Here is a 16,841-nt window from a genome sequence, read left to right as displayed (position 1 = left end):
CTGCAGTACTACTAAATGACATTCTGAAATGTTTGATTTCATTGGCTATCACAATTTACAATTCAGCGTCTTCTTTATTGACTGATAATTGTTCAGACGACAAAGTGGGTTAGCTTTGTACATTTCAAACTCACTTCAATCTATCTTCTCTTTTATCTGGTTCGTAACTAACTTGGTTTTGATCTGTCGGTTCATCCACCTTCACTTCTTTCTAACAATGTCGACTCTCTTGATAGCGTTTGATCCGATAATTCAGTCTTACCGCTTCCAAATCGTTCACAATCTTCAATAGATTCTGAGACTTGACTCACAAATAGCTTTGTCCAGCTGCTTATCAAAGCAACAGATCAATCAATTCATGCCTTACAAGTTCTCATTCCTTTGGGATTCAATAATCTAGGTTGCTGATCTTCATTTGTGATCAAAGCTAATGACCCAGTCAATTCACCAATCTGATCTAAACCGTCACTTAAATTTGATGGGTTTTTTTGAGAAGATAATGATCTGGGTGGACCATTTGTGGTTCTACTATTTGGTTGGTTTTGATTAAAATCTTCTACTGATCTTCTTGGTTTGTTCTTGGTTTGATAGCACGGTAAAAAAAAGAATCACACGGTAAAAAAACAAGTTAACCCAGAAAAAATCAAGTCGTAGTGTTTTTTTTATTCAAAAGTTTTTGCTCTTTTTCTTTGTCTTTTTTATTCTTTTTGTTTTCCATTGTATTGTGCATAGATATACATACATGTCTATGCTTTTGAAAAATTATCAAATTTCTCTGTTTTTTCAAAAATGGGGCAATGTGCGCCGCTCATAGCAATATGTGTAGTGGTTTCAGCACTAGTACACATACCAAAGTCTGAAAAAAAATAAAAAGAGTGATTTCATGCGTAGTGCAATCAAGCGCAGCACTCCGCTCCGCTCCCAAAATAGGTCAAAAACCTGAGCGGAGTGTAGCAATTGCGGTGTTGGCTAGATTGGACCAATGGGCAGTAGAGTTATTAATCTCAGAAGGGTTTTTTCGAGTTTTTGACCTTTGCGTTAAATCCGGCGACAACACAACAATCACAAAATTTACCATTAGATCTTACAACAGCTGTAATCCAAACTTAACTAAACCAGTCTCTTATATGTATGTACATAAACATTGACCAGCTTGTTAGGCATCAACCCCTCACATGTGCGGTTCAAAGGTCGCAGGAGTACCTAATCCACATTGTACATAATGAGCCACAAAAAACTAGAGTAATGGTAGGAAAAAAGCATATCTTGTAGCAAACCATAGCCATCCTACATCGGCTTGCTTCCATACTATAACTCAGTGAAGAGCCGCTACGCGAATACAATGTTGACGGAGATGCATAGATATTGGGTGTCTGTCAATACAAGAAAGAGACATGTTTGAACATATATAGCCAGCTGTGCCCCTGATTTCACTGTGAGACTTGGGTGAAGGACCAACTTTTTTCTATCATTCTTATAAACACAGCAATTCTTGTTTGGTGACTGAGATTTGAACTGTTTACATGATAATAATATGATACTTGTGTTCATACAGATAGTATCAGGATCAAATAAATAGCTGGTAAGGATAATGAACAAACACAATAATTCATTGCAAAGCAACAAATGGCCAATGGGTGCCCAAGTTGAACATATATCCTGTGCTCAAAATATATCCGGATCTCGATCTCCATAATCCCCTCTCATACGTATCACAAAGCATCAGCAGACACATGTCAGCTGATTGAAGGAGATACATAAGCAAGACATCTATGCCTTTAGAGACGTTCCGGTTGGACATATCAGATAAAGCCATCATTACCTGAATGATATGAAGTCACAAAGAAAACTCGACTTGGCTTTTTCATTGATTTTGTGTATCCCCTGACATAGCTCCACCTGATGTAACAGGTTTAAGATTGGGTGGTAGTACTTGCACTGCAGGTCGCCTCTGTAACTCTGATTTTGGGTTTGATCAAAATGTGGCACACCTGATTCATCGCCGGCGCAATTGCATTCATCCCAAATAAAGCAATTGGTGACTGAGGCATGCAGAGAATTCTGTTTTACAATTAAATAAATGTAAATTTGTAAAAACCCCCGCCTTCAAGCAAAAACTCAGCAATTATGCCACCCCTTAAGGGCCATGAGTGCTGAGCTCAAGCTTGAAAGCCAGAGCCTACAAACCTACATCCACTTGACACCCCTACTGTTTCAGCCACCAATGGTCGTAAAGACAACTTCCTGGTTTGCTGTTGATGGGTGTGAGGAGTCACTTTCACTGCCAGCATTAAAGAGGTTCCCAGTTGGGAATATGGGTTGTAGGGATCAGACCGCCATTGTGATATATGTAGTCACAAAGGCTGTCTGATTACTACGACCCTTATTCCCATCTGGGAACCTCTTTAATGCTGGCAGTGTTTCCTACTATACAACCTCAGTTTTTATATTTGTCATCCGCCTTGCGCATTAACTCACTCAACGCTGAGTCTCCCTGGACATTTTTTGCATTTGGGAATATTCTTACCAGTCTATGTATGTCTGTCAATTTCTTATTCTAACCGCATTTGTACTGTACTTACCAATCTCGGCCTCTCTTTCAACTGTCCCAGGTAGTGCCTCCATACGTCACATATGCCTCAATATTCACAATTGTGTTAACTTATCATTTTACATTACTGGCCATCACTGTTCAGCCAAATATGGCTACTGACTAACTGATGTGGCTATTGACTAAGCTTCAACTGCTTTTGGTAGTGGATCTGTATCATACAAACACTTCAACATTCAAAATCCCATTATCATTACCAATACTGGCCATCACTGTTCAACCAATATGGCTACCCACTAACCTAACACTCCAAGTCGCTTTCCGTCTTAGTAAATCTCTCACTCCATATTCATCCATCCATCTCTACTCTATGGGTAAGTCATAGGTTATGCAAGCTCTTATGTTTATAATTACTTCTACTAATCATAATACATGTTTTATTGGCTTCTCAGCATTATGATATCCTTAACTTAAGGTTATCCTAAGTTGAGAATAATGTGGGGGGGTGTTGAGCCTGGAGATGTGCCGGGGCCCCCCAGGGCCTACGTAAGAGGTCCTGCAACACCACCGGCGCTCCGCACAAAAAAGCGGTAGCGGGGCGGCAGCGGAGCGGCCGCCCCGCCCGCGCTTTCCTCCTAGCCTTATAGCGGGGGTTGCGCTTAGCTATAGCTATCTGGGACCCCCTGTGTCGCATAGCGGTTTGCCTATGCGCACTGTATAGCGGTATTTCGCTGTGCCCAGAGGCGCCATAGGGCCGCATAGCAAATAAGCGCCTCATAGTGATCCAGCGCCTCATAGTGCCTATAGCGCCTCATAGAAGGTTCTTTCAAAGATCCTTCCGATCGGAAACCTACCCGGACCACCCTTCTTCAATAGGAAATCCACCTCACCACCTCAATTCCACCTCAACCACACAATAGGGGTTCTCAAAGTAGGCCCGGTTTGTAAAAACCCAGTTGACCCAGTTGACTTTTTGGCTGTGATCTGTCAACAAATGTCAACTCAATACACAAGGTTACTGCCAAAAAGCAACCGGGTCAACTGGGTTTTCTTGAAACCGGGCCAACTTTGAGAACCCCTAATCACCATCACAAACCGCCTCAGCCTTGTAATTCGACCTCAACCCTCGAGCACAAAGCAACAATCAGAACACCCCCACACCCAAGTACCCTCAGACATCATGCTGTTGTTTCCCGGCCAATTGGAACCTTCGGCTTTGTTAATAAAAGGTCCTAAAGGTGAGTGTCTCTTCTTTCCCTTTTTTGATCATTCATTGATCTACTGATTGATTGCTGAAGCTTTCTTTTTTGATTTTAATCCCACCCTTACTTTTCTGAATTTTTTAGATATCTTCTATCATCCTTTAGATTATCACTTAATCATGCCTTCATCTGTCAACAAAAACAACACTCAAACTGTCTTATCGTTTCAAACTAGCACTCTTGCTTTACCTCCCACATCAAACCCTCGAAACCTTCGTCCCCGTAGTCCAGTACGCCCTCGGCCAGGCTTTGTCACTCAATCACCTGATTCCCGGCGTTCTCTTCAATTACCGACTGAAGATGAAACCGAGCTCGAAGTTTCAACTAGTACTGACGAGGACAACCAATCAGACCAATCAGAGCCCTTGGCAGCTGTAAATGTCTCATCTTCTCGCTCAGCTCACCTTGAAAAACGGGTTCCAAAAGGCATTAATCGTAATGCTGGCAAAGGCAAAAGAAAAAGTACCGCTTCTCGTAACACTTCAAATTCTTCTCAACATCGATTAGCTCCTGTGAAGAAGAACATGAAGGCTACATCTAATGTACATGAGGTATGTTGTTCAACTTCCACTTCACCTTATCGTTCTACTTCATCACCCTTTCTTCCTTCTTTCTGACTTTCACATTGTATCCCTTGTCCTTTCTTTTTTGATCATAGGACTACGATGTTCCCACCGGACTTGATGTGAATCAAGATTCAGATATCAAAGTCGTCGAGACACCAGGTGTCCGGCGTGAAGCTGGCCGAATCTTTCAAGTCTTGGCCTACTACGAACCTCCCATTCATGTGAGAGGCGAGGTGTGTCTATTTCATTCTCGCTTCAATCTTATTACCAATGTACTAAATCACATCAAAATGTTAGAGCGGCCCCAATCCACGTAGATACAAGTGCAAGTTTTGTTTTGCGTACTTTGTCAAAGGCTGTCGCAGCTATTTCAATCTGTACTCTCATCGAGATGGCGCCAAAGATCGACCCTCCTGCCCTAATCGACGCATCGCCATCGAACAAGGGTTTAATCTACCTCGAACCTGGCAACAACAGCAAGACGAGATTGTTCGAGTGGCTTCCACCAACCCAAAGTCAACCCTTGACTCATTTTTATCCCAATCAACATTCAGTGTTGAGCTTTTCAACACTGTATTAGTGGTATGGCTTCTTCGTCATGCCCTCCCTTTTTCTCGATTCAATGATCCCGCCCTGAGAGCTGCCTTCAAGTTGTCAAATCGTTCCGCAAACTTGCGAGGCACCACCTGGGCCTCTGAAATTTCTAAAGGGATCTATACCGAGCTGTCTGCCGCAGTAATTGAAAAGCTCAAGGTTAGTTTTCGCCATCAACTTCTTTTTGTTTTGTCTTTCTTTCGTCCTTTCTTTCCTCTGTACACAAAAGAACTTACTGACATCTGACTCGTTTCTTTGCGGGATTGCAGTCAACTCGAGGTAAATTTAGTCTCATTATCGATGTTTGGACCACCAAGGGGCGACGTAAAGCCTTCATTGGAGTGTCCGCCACCTTCATCGACGATGATTGGCAGTTCCAATCACTCCATCTAGCCCTCAAGTTAGTAACTTGGCACCATGCTGGCCGGCTTTTGGCTCAGCCAGTTGGTCAATTTCTGATTGCAAATGGATTGCATCATAAGATAAGTGATATCTTTTTTCCTTTATCATCTTCATTTCGTTTTTTTTGTTTCAAATGTTGAGATTATTTTGTTGCATTCACATGCTGGCTCAGACGACCGACTCATGAAGCTCGAATGCAACCATGGCCACCGAACTCCAACTCATGTTCAGCGAGGCTGACAACCCAGTCTTCTGGAACTCTGAAGCTAATCAAGTTAAGTGTTACACTCATAAAATTGGCCTTGTAGTCAAGGCTGGGTTGAAGGCTTTAGGTATGCGGGCTGGGCATGTCAAACCCACGACATCTCCTGGAGTGACCTTACCTACACCTTCTATGACCCTGAACGATGGTGATGGAGAGTTGCAAATGGACTCAACTGACCACCTGTGTTTACCCATACTTACCAAGTGTATTAGATGATACAGGTATGTGCATCACTCAATGCTATCCATTTTTTAGCAGGTAGAAATGACTAGATAGATAGATGGATCTATGGTCATATCAAAATTCTACCAAGTCCCCATTTCTATAAGGGGGGGGCCTTGCCTCCCCTCACGCACCCAAAACCAAACTTACTAACACATCTCACAATCTCACTACCCAACACATCAAGTTACTACCTGTATGTAAATCTCACTATCTCTTCAAATTCCATATACCCATCCATCAAAGTTACTCGGCCAATCACAATTCTCACTACTCAACACATCAAGTTACTACCCCTACAGTAAGTTTCACTACCTCATCAAATTCTTGCCTCCCCTCACGCACCCAAAACCAAACTTACTACCACATCTCACAATCTCACTACCCAACACATCAAGTTACTACCTGTATGTAAATCTCACTATCTCTTCAAATTCCATATACCCATCCATCAAAGTTACTTGGCCAATGACAATTCTCACTACTCAACACATCAAGTTACTACCCCTACAGTAAGTTTCACTACCTTATCAAATTTGCACTACAATCTCACCTGCTAATCACCAAAATTACTATCTGATCAAGAATCTTACTACCACAGATACAATCTCACAGCTTCATCACTACCTCATTATCAAACTTACTACCATACCTTTCAACATACTACCACGCACTCAATATCACGACTCCATCAATAGAAGCACTTAATCTCACTACCATACCCCAAATCTTACTCAACTGTTGGTACTTAACACTTCACCTACTATCTATACCCATCCACTCAACTCCAAACTGATTTGCTCCATTCCACATCAACATAACATCGATTGATCCACCCTTCACTTCACCACCCTTCCAGCTAATTATCACTTCCACTCAGCATGCCATTGCGATCCGGCCTCCAAATCAACACACCAACCCACTCGATTTCTGATTCCGACGAATCTGAAGCCAGCTACAAAGCACCCAAGAACCGTAAACGACGTCCTGCGAAACAAACCACCACGAAACGTGCTCCACGAAAAAAGAAAAATCAAACTCTTCAAACTGATGGCAATAATGAAGACAATCAAGCAAACCTTGCACTGCCTGAATTTGAAGCTGATGAATCATCTAGCCATCAAGTTCCCAACTTAACAAACTATCAACAGCTGGGAGTTGAGTGGGGCTTGGCTCGTGCAGAAAAATACCTCGCTGACTCGAACTTCAAAAACCAACGAGTTCAAAAAGCCGATTATTTGAAGCCCAATGTCTTCAATCACAATACAATCTTGACAAAACAATGCTATGCATTGTCCTCAAATGTAGCCGCCGAGTACTGGATGAAGCTCTGTGGGTCCTCCCAAAACAATGTATCATAAGAAACCTGACTCATAACTTTACTTTCTAAATCAACATTAATTTTTAAATCAGATTGGAAGGACCTTTGGCTCAAGAGCCAAATATGTATACGAATTACCAGACTTATAGTGTCGTTGCAACAACCACCCAAAGTAAGTGTGTCACATCCCATTCAAAGCCAAAAGCAAACCTTGTTCTAAAGAAGACTATCAATCGATGACAATTCCAGTGCCAGGAAAGGGTGTATCCAAAGGTTTTGTCGAACGCAACACCCTAGTGGGCAACACATGGTCCTCATACCAAAAAGACGAGCAGGAGGTATTCACCCCACGACTATTCGAACCCTTATGTATAGCAACAAGTGAGGCCTATGCGCTCACTCAAACTCCTCTGGGCATTGCAGCTGCCCCTCAGCCTGCAGCTGCCCCTCAGCCTGAAGACAAATCGGTCACTCCCGCCTCAACTGCCACTGCCCAAAACGGACTCCACCTCCTCACCCAGGAAGAGCGTGAGAAATACATCCCTATCTTCACCCTTTTGGTGAACATGAGCAAAATCTCGCGTGACATGCATGAAGGAAGACTTTGGAGACACAAGTCAAGAAATCGGTCTTTGGAACAGCTCATGACGCAAGAAATCAACAAAATTGTTCGACAGGTACGTTGATTGAGCTTTAACAACTTGAAGTCCGGTTGTTAATAATTATCTCTTCATAGCTTCACATTCTCAAGAACCACTTCAACCTTCAGTTCCATCTTTTGCTTGCCAGTTGGAACCCGGCCTCCCCTACCACTCGCTCCCTGTTCCAAGAAGAGCATACGACATGCCAAAGGTGGGCTAAAATCCAGCAAAAGAAGCACCTGCTGGAATGCTTTGCTTTCGAATCCACCAAGGCTCCAGAGCATCTCCGTCTTAGCCGCAACAAGCCTAAACCTCCTTCAGAAGCCGCATTACGTCAAAACCAACTTCGAGCAGAGCTTACTCTTGCCCTCAATAAGTTGATTGGTAAGTACTAGCACTACCAAGAGTCTCAAATGATTGCCGAATGAACTCATGTAGTTTATACTTCATAGAACCTTACCTTTGAGGTGGAAAGCTATACAAGGGTGATGCTCATCCCAAAACAGCAAATATGCAAGCATCTTTTGCCAAGAAAGAGTATTGCGGGGGCATTCATCTGACTTTCAACCGCACGCTGGATAGTAAGGTCACTGATACCATTCTAGAAAAGGGGCCCAGTTCTTTAACAAACAATGAAGTCAAAGACTGGATTGACGATATCCAAATGAAGAGATATACCATCATTAGAGTTGACAAGGCAGCCCAAGCCAAGTCTGATGTCAAAGTGGATATTAACTTGGCAGCAAATGAGGATGAGGATGTTGGTATGAAAGCTAATGAAGATGATGAAACGGATGGTGCAACTTGATTTGTACTATTGACTTCCATGATTACCATGAACCGCTAAGATTTGCTTCTATTATTTCTTTGTCCGTCATCTTAAAATCCCAGACTCCCTACCTTTGTCTCTTATCTTGCCATCTATTCTTTTGTTGTCTGTATCCTTAAAGATTCTTCATTCATTGTGTAAGTATCATGATTTGCTCTCCAGCTTGCCTTTCGATCTGGGCCACCGCATTTTGAATGACTGCGAGAATTTCAATTAAGACGGTTCGCAAAAGTTCTTATTCTCACTAGACACATTTGCCCAAGCTCAAACCAAAGACGTAGGAGCTTCAGGAGCCCATCTCCTTGAGACAAATTTGTCACACCGATTTCACATCCCTCATGATGTGACTCACTGAACCTCTCAGACTTCATCTCTTGCAATTTTGAATGTTGATGAAGGATAATCTCAAACCGAAAGCCCATTAGCTATTGGTTTATGTATTCATCTCACTCAGTGTGAAGAATACATAAACCAACCACTTCGCTCTCTGATCTTTAGTCAAATCCACAATATCAGGCCTCTGGCCATCTCCTTAGGTTGGATTGTATAGTGAGTAGGTAGGACTCATTCTCTCAAAGATGATAGAAAAAATATATATCAAGTAAATTGCATTTTCAAATTGTATCAATTTAAAAATCTTTGGATTTGTCTTAACATGAAATTTGATCGAAGGAGATAAAAAAACAAATGAACACAGTGATAGCAAAAACTAAGGCTTCCACTTACGACCATCAGATGCCAAGATATCATTACAATCTAATACTTCACGCTCGCAGTTAGAGGTGAAGTTATATTGCTCCTCCGTCCCCAACTTCGCTGCAGCACGTGCCAGGCTAGAGGTAATCTGGGTAGAGCATCCTAAGCGTGTGAAATGAGTCTTTGAACCATCCTCTCGTTCAACCTCTACCTCCTTTGACTGAAGCGTCTGGTGAAACGTACTCTTACCACTCCAGCAAATTTGTACCACATCCTTCGCACCAAATTTGAAAGCTATTCTGTATTCAGGAAATAAAAAATATCCACCCTCTAATATGAATCCCTCAGCTAGTGTCACAATTCTTCCATTAATTGAATCTATTGGGTACCATACACAGTACACTTTGCCTTTATCGTTGTTGGTGTGTGGTTTGTTAAAAAAGTTATGAAAAGTAAAGGCAAAGTTCCCAGCAAAGTCGTAAGCTCCTGTTTCTTCATCCTTATCCGTAGCTGTCATCGAAGGCGCATTGAGGGTCCTCAGCATTTTTCTCGCAGTTAGAAAAGCCTCATCCGCAAAGGCTTTGAAGCGGGTACCCATATGTTCACCAAAAATCGGAAGTTCACTGAGAAACAGTTTATAAAGCGATAGGGAGGCTCCTTGACATGGAATATAAGGTGAAAAAAGTACCTCCGGATCATAACCCGCCCGTGCTCCAAAACAGAACATCTTGCCATTCAAAAGTGCACCATTCGTAGTAATGTTCTTTTCGATTCCCCCGGGAGGACTCTCCTCTTCCTCCACCTCAGAAGGCTCGAGTGAAGTGAGAGGTGAAGACTCTCTAGTAGCAGAGGTTTGCAGTGGTTGATCAAGCAAAAGGTCTCGTAGTCTTTGATCGAGCTGTTTGCTGGGAAGGTGAATTATTTGATTGTGTGTTTTGGTTTCGTCTGTGTCGGAAGGTGCTAGTGAGGTGAGCGGAGATGACAGATCCGTTTGGGCTACAGATGGAGGTATGGTCTGGTCCAAAACCGGAATACATTCTTTGTATTGTAACATTTTCATCTTGGAAGTGGGACTAAGGTGTAAATTATCAGGTCGTTTTGATTCCTCAGTTAAAGAAGTTGAATTTGAAGGATCGATCATGGTTCGGCGCACAGTTGAAGTCCTGGTTGTACTTTTAGAATGAGTGATTGAAGCAACCGGAACAGCACGAGTTGAAGTTGGCTTTGAAGTTGCCACAGTGGTTGGGCGTACAGATGAACGAGTGCTCATCCTCGTAGGAGCTTTTGAAGGTGCAGGAACTGTAGTGCTGGTAGGGGACTGTTTCGCAATTGGCATCCGCCGGAATAAGTTGGTAGCCTTCATGATTGTATCTACATCACCCTGATGTAGTTGTTGCTGAGATTCTTCCATAGTTTCCAGGTCCTCAAAAGAAAAAGTACATATAAGTTTTTGGGATTTTCGATCTACCAACTGTCCATCGCCATGATCGATTACATGATAAATCTTGGATACAATCTCCATAGTCCGGACATAGTCTTCCACTGGGAGGACAGGATCATCAAACCTACGAAACGCTCGTTTAAAAGAGGAGCCCTTCGCCTTTTCCCCTGCGGAAGATAGATCCTGACGCCGCTGAGCCGTACCCTGAATAGCCTTACGCGGATGACGTCTGGGAGGTTGACATAGTCAGCATATAGGGATTAAATGCATAGCCATAAGCGTAACTTACGTAACCATCCCTCGGCGTACTTTCCCCGGAACAGGTACCTTTACCGACTCCAATCCATGGTCCAGATCATACAGAGATGGAAGCGTGGCCGCCACACGCTTGCTAATACATACCAAGGCAAAATCGTATCAGACCGGTACTTCTGATCTATATAGTAGATGAGATATATATTTTCCTTACCTCATTGTTTGAAAAGGTGGCTCAGTGGGTTCAGCTTTTGTTTCAACACCTGGATGCATTGCCGAAGATGATGAGGTCGTAGGTTGAAGTCTACCCGTACGGAGAATGATTACTTCAAACTTATACTTATCATATTCGTTTTCAAAAATTACTAACATTATTTTTCCAACGTGGTTCTCGGACGAATGATCCTTGTGTATGGCTTTTAGTGGTGAAGTGGGGATGACCGAGGCTCTGGATTGAATGCAATCAGGATGTAAGAAGGGGGGTTAGACCCACTTATGAACAGTAGACTATAATACCAGAGAATTCACTTACATGAATTCAGCAAAAGTATTTTGTTTGCCACCAACCTCCACTTGCGAGGATGATAACAATGAGGTTGTAGGTTGGAGCCTATCAACGTAGAAAAGATGGATGTTTATCATCCTGCTCATGTGGAAATTGAATATACATGTTTAGACTGTTACTTACTTGGAATTACTGATCTCCTCCTGATCAGCTTGGACCTTCCCCTTCCCATTTTGTAAATATTCTTGACAAGATGGATGGAGCCAACCCTCGCCTACAGGGTAGCCATCCTTCCCCAATAGATGATGAGGTACCTTAATGAACGATCGATCGACTTTGAATTCCGGCGGAAGCTATGAAATCGAAGTGATTTGATCAGTAGGCGCCCATATGTTCTCTTTAGTAAGCCATGATCCGCACATCTTCCTCGTTGTAACCAGTCTGCCTCTTCATGTCAATCTTCTTCAAATAGTCTGATAACCAAGTAACACCTGGCATCGGCATATGCTCGGAATTCTCACTATTTATAATGATAGAGCAGCATTAGTACATAAAACATACCAACCATTACTGGAATCACTCACATACGGTCATCGTATTTGGTTCGCTTCCGCTGGGGCCACCCTGGTTCCAAGTCGGTCGGCATGCTTCTAAAGCGTATTTAATATTAGTAAAGTGTATTTAATATTAGTACCTGGCTTTTACTTTTCAAAAACACTGAGGTTGCATCGCAGGAGAGAGAGATACGATACTCAGGATGCAGAGGAAGGAGAACTGATGTATGAGTAGAGACCGAAGGTAATGATTCGAGTAAGGTGTAATTCAAGTTGTAAAAATGCTATCTATGCCACCTGTACTCCATTACCCTCAACGTCTCCACTCATACACCAACATCTGCACAACCTTTGCATCACTAGTATTACCAGTGTACCTTGTTTGACTTGTTCGCTGCGAAGTGTTGAGTAGTAATCTGTTGATCCGATTTCTAAACACAAACGATTAGTTATTGAAAGGAGAGAAATATGAGCCAAAGGGTGAAATACACACCTCTTGAAGTGTTTGATTCAAGTCCCAGTAGCAGTAACTAGCTATCAATGATTTGCTCGATGGTTAATTGATCAATATGTTTGAAGTAAGATCGCTAGTGATATTTCGCACGTTTCGAAATGGAATTAGCTGTTTAAAAAATGGCCGTTAACTGAATGAAGACAGAGATTGATGTGAAAGAATGGAAACTGATGAAGTACTGACATGTAGAATTATATGTGATCTTATTTGATTAAAACGTTCTTCGAATCGAATGAAACGTTTGATTCGAAATTGTTGAATTCGACAGTGTGGGAAAGATCATGTGGCCGTTGAAATCGATGGTGTGGGAAAGGACTTGTAGCCTTTGCTTAGGCAGCACACCGGTACAGATTTACAGGTTCACAGGTGAATACACACCTCATGTTAGGCATGTCACAAAGGATCACACACATTGTGACATGGATTACATTATCACTCTATCTAAATCTCACTCTGCTCCCAACTTTGTGATCAATCCAATATCTTTGTAGGTAATTTGATTGGAAAACTACCTTATATGTCACTTACAAGATTAAGCCAAGGTTCAAGCCTGCTGGGATAAGTAATTCAATACGGCTACAAGGTTGTGGACTTATCAATAAACTTTCCTAAAACAATATTGTGGTCAGTGATAGATTTGCAATAACTTCCTCATTATGAAGAAGATACAAGTCACTTAGACAAATAAGAAAACAGAGGCATGAGTTAGACCTTATCATATGTTCAATTCAAATTATACAAAGATTTGTATCATAACCCACTTGTGCTGTCCTCCTTAAGCTGATGATGTATTGGTCAAGATAGTTCAACAATCCAAAGGTTTGTACGCACATATTTCAGATCAAGACAAATAAACTTGCTGTTCCATGAATGAATCATGGAACTGATTATATACTATGTTTTGATACATAGAATATAATCACACATACACTTTGTATGTATCTGATTCTTGAAGTAGGATTACGGAGGTGAAGATGAGGAGATATGCCAAATGTTCAAAATCAAACTGGCCGTGAAAATCAAAACTGTCATTGGGGGGGGCAATATAGCCCTATTTGCTACATCTTCAGTGTGTTCGTAGCTGTTTGAGGTCTGAGCGGGGTTTAAAATGGTGACTTTGGGTTTTGTAGCGTGATTACCAAGATGAAGATGAGGAGTTATGATAAAAGTTCAAAATCAAACTAGCCTTGAAAATCAAAACTGTCATTGAGGGGGGCCAATATGCCCATATTTGCTGCATCTTCACTGTGTATGTAGCTGTTTGTGAACTGATCGGCCTTTGAAAGGGTGTTTTTCCATTTTGGATCGTGAATATCAAGATGAAGGTGTGGAAATATGGTGAAAGTGCAATAATAGACTTGGTCTGAAATTAAATTTCGTCACCTGTGGGAAAAGTTTGGGCCATATTTCCAACTTCTTAAGGGTGTTTGGGTCACTTTTACATACCAATTGACATTATCAAGAAGTACTTCAACTATTGTGTCAAGAATATCTAAGGCAAGGAGTGGTCTTATGGCAAAAGTTCAATAACAAACTAAGGTTTAAATTGAGTTTTGTCATCTGGGGGGAGAGTATAAGCATTATTTCCTACATCTTCATTGTGTTGGTGAACATTTTTGGTCATCTTGATGTGCAATTTGCTAACAGATGCAGATAACAAGATTTGTGGAAAACTTGTGCACAACCAAAATTGATGGCACTTTGCATATCAAATCATCTCAAACACCAAGAAGACATAGGAAATGAAGCTTCTCCTCTCCCCCCAGATGACAAAATTCAATTTAAACCATAGTCTATTATCGTACTTTGGCCATATCTCAACTCCTTGCCTTTCATATTCCTGCCACAACATTTGAAGTACTTATCTCACATGTCAATTGCAGTGTAAAAGTGACCCAAAAACCCTTAAGAAGTTGGAAATATGGCCCAAACTTTTCCCACAGGTGACGAAATTTAATTTCAGACCAAGTCTATTATTGCACTTTCACCATATTTCCACACCTTCATCTTGATATTCACGATCCAAAATGGAAAAACACCCTTTCAAAGGCCGATCAGTTCACAAACAGCTACATACACAGTGAAGATGCAGCAAATATGGGCATATTGGCCCCCCCCAATGACAGTTTTGATTTTCAAGGCTAGTTTGATTTTGAACTTTTATCATAACTCCTCATCTTCATCTTGGTAATCACGCTACAAAACCCAAAGTCACCACTTTAAACCCTGCTCAGACCTCAAACAGCTACGAACACACTGAAGATGTAGCAAATAGGGCTATATTGCCCCCCCCAATGACAGTTTTGATTTTCACGGCCAGTTTGATTTTGAACATTTGGCATATCTCCTCATCTTCACCTCTGTAATCGCGCTACAAAACCCAAAGTCACCTTTTTGAATTCCTTCACCTCTGAATTCAGGCTATCATATAATAAAAAAAATGTATCAGTGATATACTCATGTTCAAACTCACCATTCAAGGTAGCCATCCCTTACACCTGGTCCTGATATCAATCAATGATCCAATCAACAATTTCTCATAGTTCATTTGACGCGGTCAAATCCACAATAAGCAAGTTGAACATGTACTTGAATATGAATATGTTCAGGTATGTCTACTTCCCAAGTAATATAATTTCGATTCCTGTCCCTTTTAGGTAGGTTAAAATGGCTACATGTGGGATTGTATCATTTTACTATTATTTATGTGGACAAACATATTGATGAACGTGAAGAGGAAAGACAAAGATGTGAAAATAAGATAAATCTAAGGGCTTCCAGCCCTCATGAGATGAACAATCCAAAGAAATCTCCCGCCAGATCTGGCTCCTCCTCTTCTTCAATCTCAGGTAGATCATCCTCACCATCTTCATGTGCAATGAACATGGGTACACCTATGATCTCCGCAAATGTAATTGAGGTGCGTGCAACCATCTCCTCCCATTGGGTCATCAGGTTTTGATCTATATTGGCACTTTGCTCCACATATTGTGATGTAGAATGCATGACCTCAGATAAACCACGAGACCATCGCTGCCATAGACGGCACGATATTCTACTCAGTCCTTTATAGATGGAATTCCACTCTACCATACGTCCTTCACCTAATAATATGTAGTGCATGTTTGTGACATCAGACTCTAATAACCAGATATCCATACTCGGAAAAGAAGAGCTCACCAATGGCAATGTTTGGCTTTGAAGCATCAACACGTGCTTGATAGTCCAGACCCCATAGCATGAGTTGGCGGACCTCGCGCCCCAATTGACGCAACTCCTCCTTACATGATCTTTCACTTTGAAAGGCAATAATTCCTTCCTTAGTGCTCTGACAACTAGACCATGCCTCATCTGGATGATTGAGTGCAGCCTCATCCCAAAACGGATCTAGAATGTCCATGTTCACCACCTCGTCATATGTTGGTTCAAGTAGCCGATGTGCTGGTTGGAATTTCTCATTGTATTTCCGTGCATGTCTCAAGTAAGTGTCAGTTTTTGTTTTCAGGAGAGCAGCTTTCTTCTTCCGCAGCTGCTCATTTCGTGGTTGCTGTGTGGCACCTGAAGTACGCCAGAGATTGGTCAGATGTACTGGTGTTTTTCAGAATCATCATATGCAGTACATACCTGTCCGGATGGCAGCATTAGCTCTCTGTTGGATAACATCATACTTCGCCTCATAGAGGAATCCCATTGATACCTGTACAGTCATAATGGCCTTCATTTGATCATCTGGAAGCGGTTTCACCTCACCAAAGTCAATAATGATAATAGAATACCTGCCTTCAAAAAATATGACACACCTCCCCCTCGCTGAGCATTAGCCAATTCGGCATTGCCTAATTCTTGTGCAAGTTCTTGAACCTTGGCTTCCAGATTTGCTAGCGATCGGGGTAGGTCAAAGAGGTCATTTCGATGCTCCGCCATCCTGATTGCTGCATTTTGTGGATTAAATTCAAGCAGCCTTTGACTGTGTGGACATCAGCAATGAATCTCAGCTTGACAATTCAAAACATACTTGCCGAGCTTCAATTAGATCTTCCTCAAGTTGAACCAGTACCTCAACTCTGGCTTGTTTCTCCTTAGTTCTTACATTGATTGCTTCCAGTTGCAACTTGCGCTGGCGTTCCCACTGGGCTTTGAAATAAGCTGTGGTGTGAGTCCTATTCTTTTGGAGAAGTTTTGTTAGCGTTGTTTGTGCCTCAACAAGCTCGGCCTGGTATTTT

General features: G+C 41.9%; 5 protein-coding genes across 5 annotated transcripts; 3 read left to right on the top strand and 2 right to left on the bottom strand.

Moving 5' to 3' along the window:
* Positions 1 to 6,330: 6,330 nt before the first annotated feature.
* MELLADRAFT_92732 (uncharacterized protein) lies at positions 6,331 to 6,658 on the top strand (the record flags this gene model as incomplete). Its single annotated transcript, XM_007415657.1, has 2 exons — positions 6,331 to 6,374; positions 6,448 to 6,658. 2 exons carry the CDS (start codon positions 6,331 to 6,333, stop codon positions 6,656 to 6,658), a joined length of 255 nt encoding a protein of 84 aa, XP_007415719.1.
* Positions 6,659 to 6,743: 85 nt separating this feature from the next.
* On the top strand, positions 6,744 to 7,223 carry MELLADRAFT_67298 (uncharacterized protein; the record flags this gene model as incomplete). The annotated part of the gene is made up of 1 exon (XM_007415658.1): positions 6,744 to 7,223. One exon carries the CDS (start codon positions 6,744 to 6,746, stop codon positions 7,221 to 7,223), a length of 480 nt encoding a protein of 159 aa, XP_007415720.1.
* A 773-nt stretch (positions 7,224 to 7,996) lies between these two features.
* On the top strand, positions 7,997 to 8,813 carry MELLADRAFT_73072 (uncharacterized protein; the record flags this gene model as incomplete). The annotated part of the gene is made up of 2 exons (XM_007415659.1): positions 7,997 to 8,208; positions 8,277 to 8,813. One exon carries the CDS (start codon positions 8,336 to 8,338, stop codon positions 8,630 to 8,632), a length of 297 nt encoding a protein of 98 aa, XP_007415721.1.
* Positions 8,814 to 11,129: 2,316 nt separating this feature from the next.
* Positions 11,130 to 12,884, bottom strand: MELLADRAFT_79088 (uncharacterized protein; the record flags this gene model as incomplete). The annotated part of the gene is made up of 10 exons (XM_007415552.1): positions 11,130 to 11,181; positions 11,260 to 11,349; positions 11,416 to 11,493; positions 11,578 to 11,655; positions 11,734 to 11,903; positions 11,971 to 12,070; positions 12,135 to 12,200; positions 12,482 to 12,535; positions 12,598 to 12,726; positions 12,802 to 12,884. Coding segments are annotated over 7 exons (630 nt in total), but the record flags the coding sequence as incomplete, so codon positions are not given.
* Positions 12,885 to 15,402: 2,518 nt separating this feature from the next.
* On the bottom strand, positions 15,403 to 16,542 carry MELLADRAFT_67295 (uncharacterized protein; the record flags this gene model as incomplete). The annotated part of the gene is made up of 4 exons (XM_007415551.1): positions 15,403 to 15,722; positions 15,799 to 16,206; positions 16,243 to 16,398; positions 16,419 to 16,542. 4 exons carry the CDS (start codon positions 16,540 to 16,542, stop codon positions 15,403 to 15,405), a joined length of 1,008 nt encoding a protein of 335 aa, XP_007415613.1.
* Positions 16,543 to 16,841: the final 299 nt, after the last annotated feature.

Source organism: Melampsora larici-populina, assembly GCF_000204055.1.
Source record: "Melampsora larici-populina 98AG31 unplaced genomic scaffold MELLAscaffold_52, whole genome shotgun sequence".
Classification (NCBI taxonomy): Eukaryota; Fungi; Basidiomycota; class Pucciniomycetes; order Pucciniales; family Melampsoraceae; genus Melampsora; species Melampsora laricis-populina.
The sequence above is the reverse complement of the archived record's forward strand: the minus strand, read 5'-3'. Positions and strand labels throughout refer to the sequence as shown.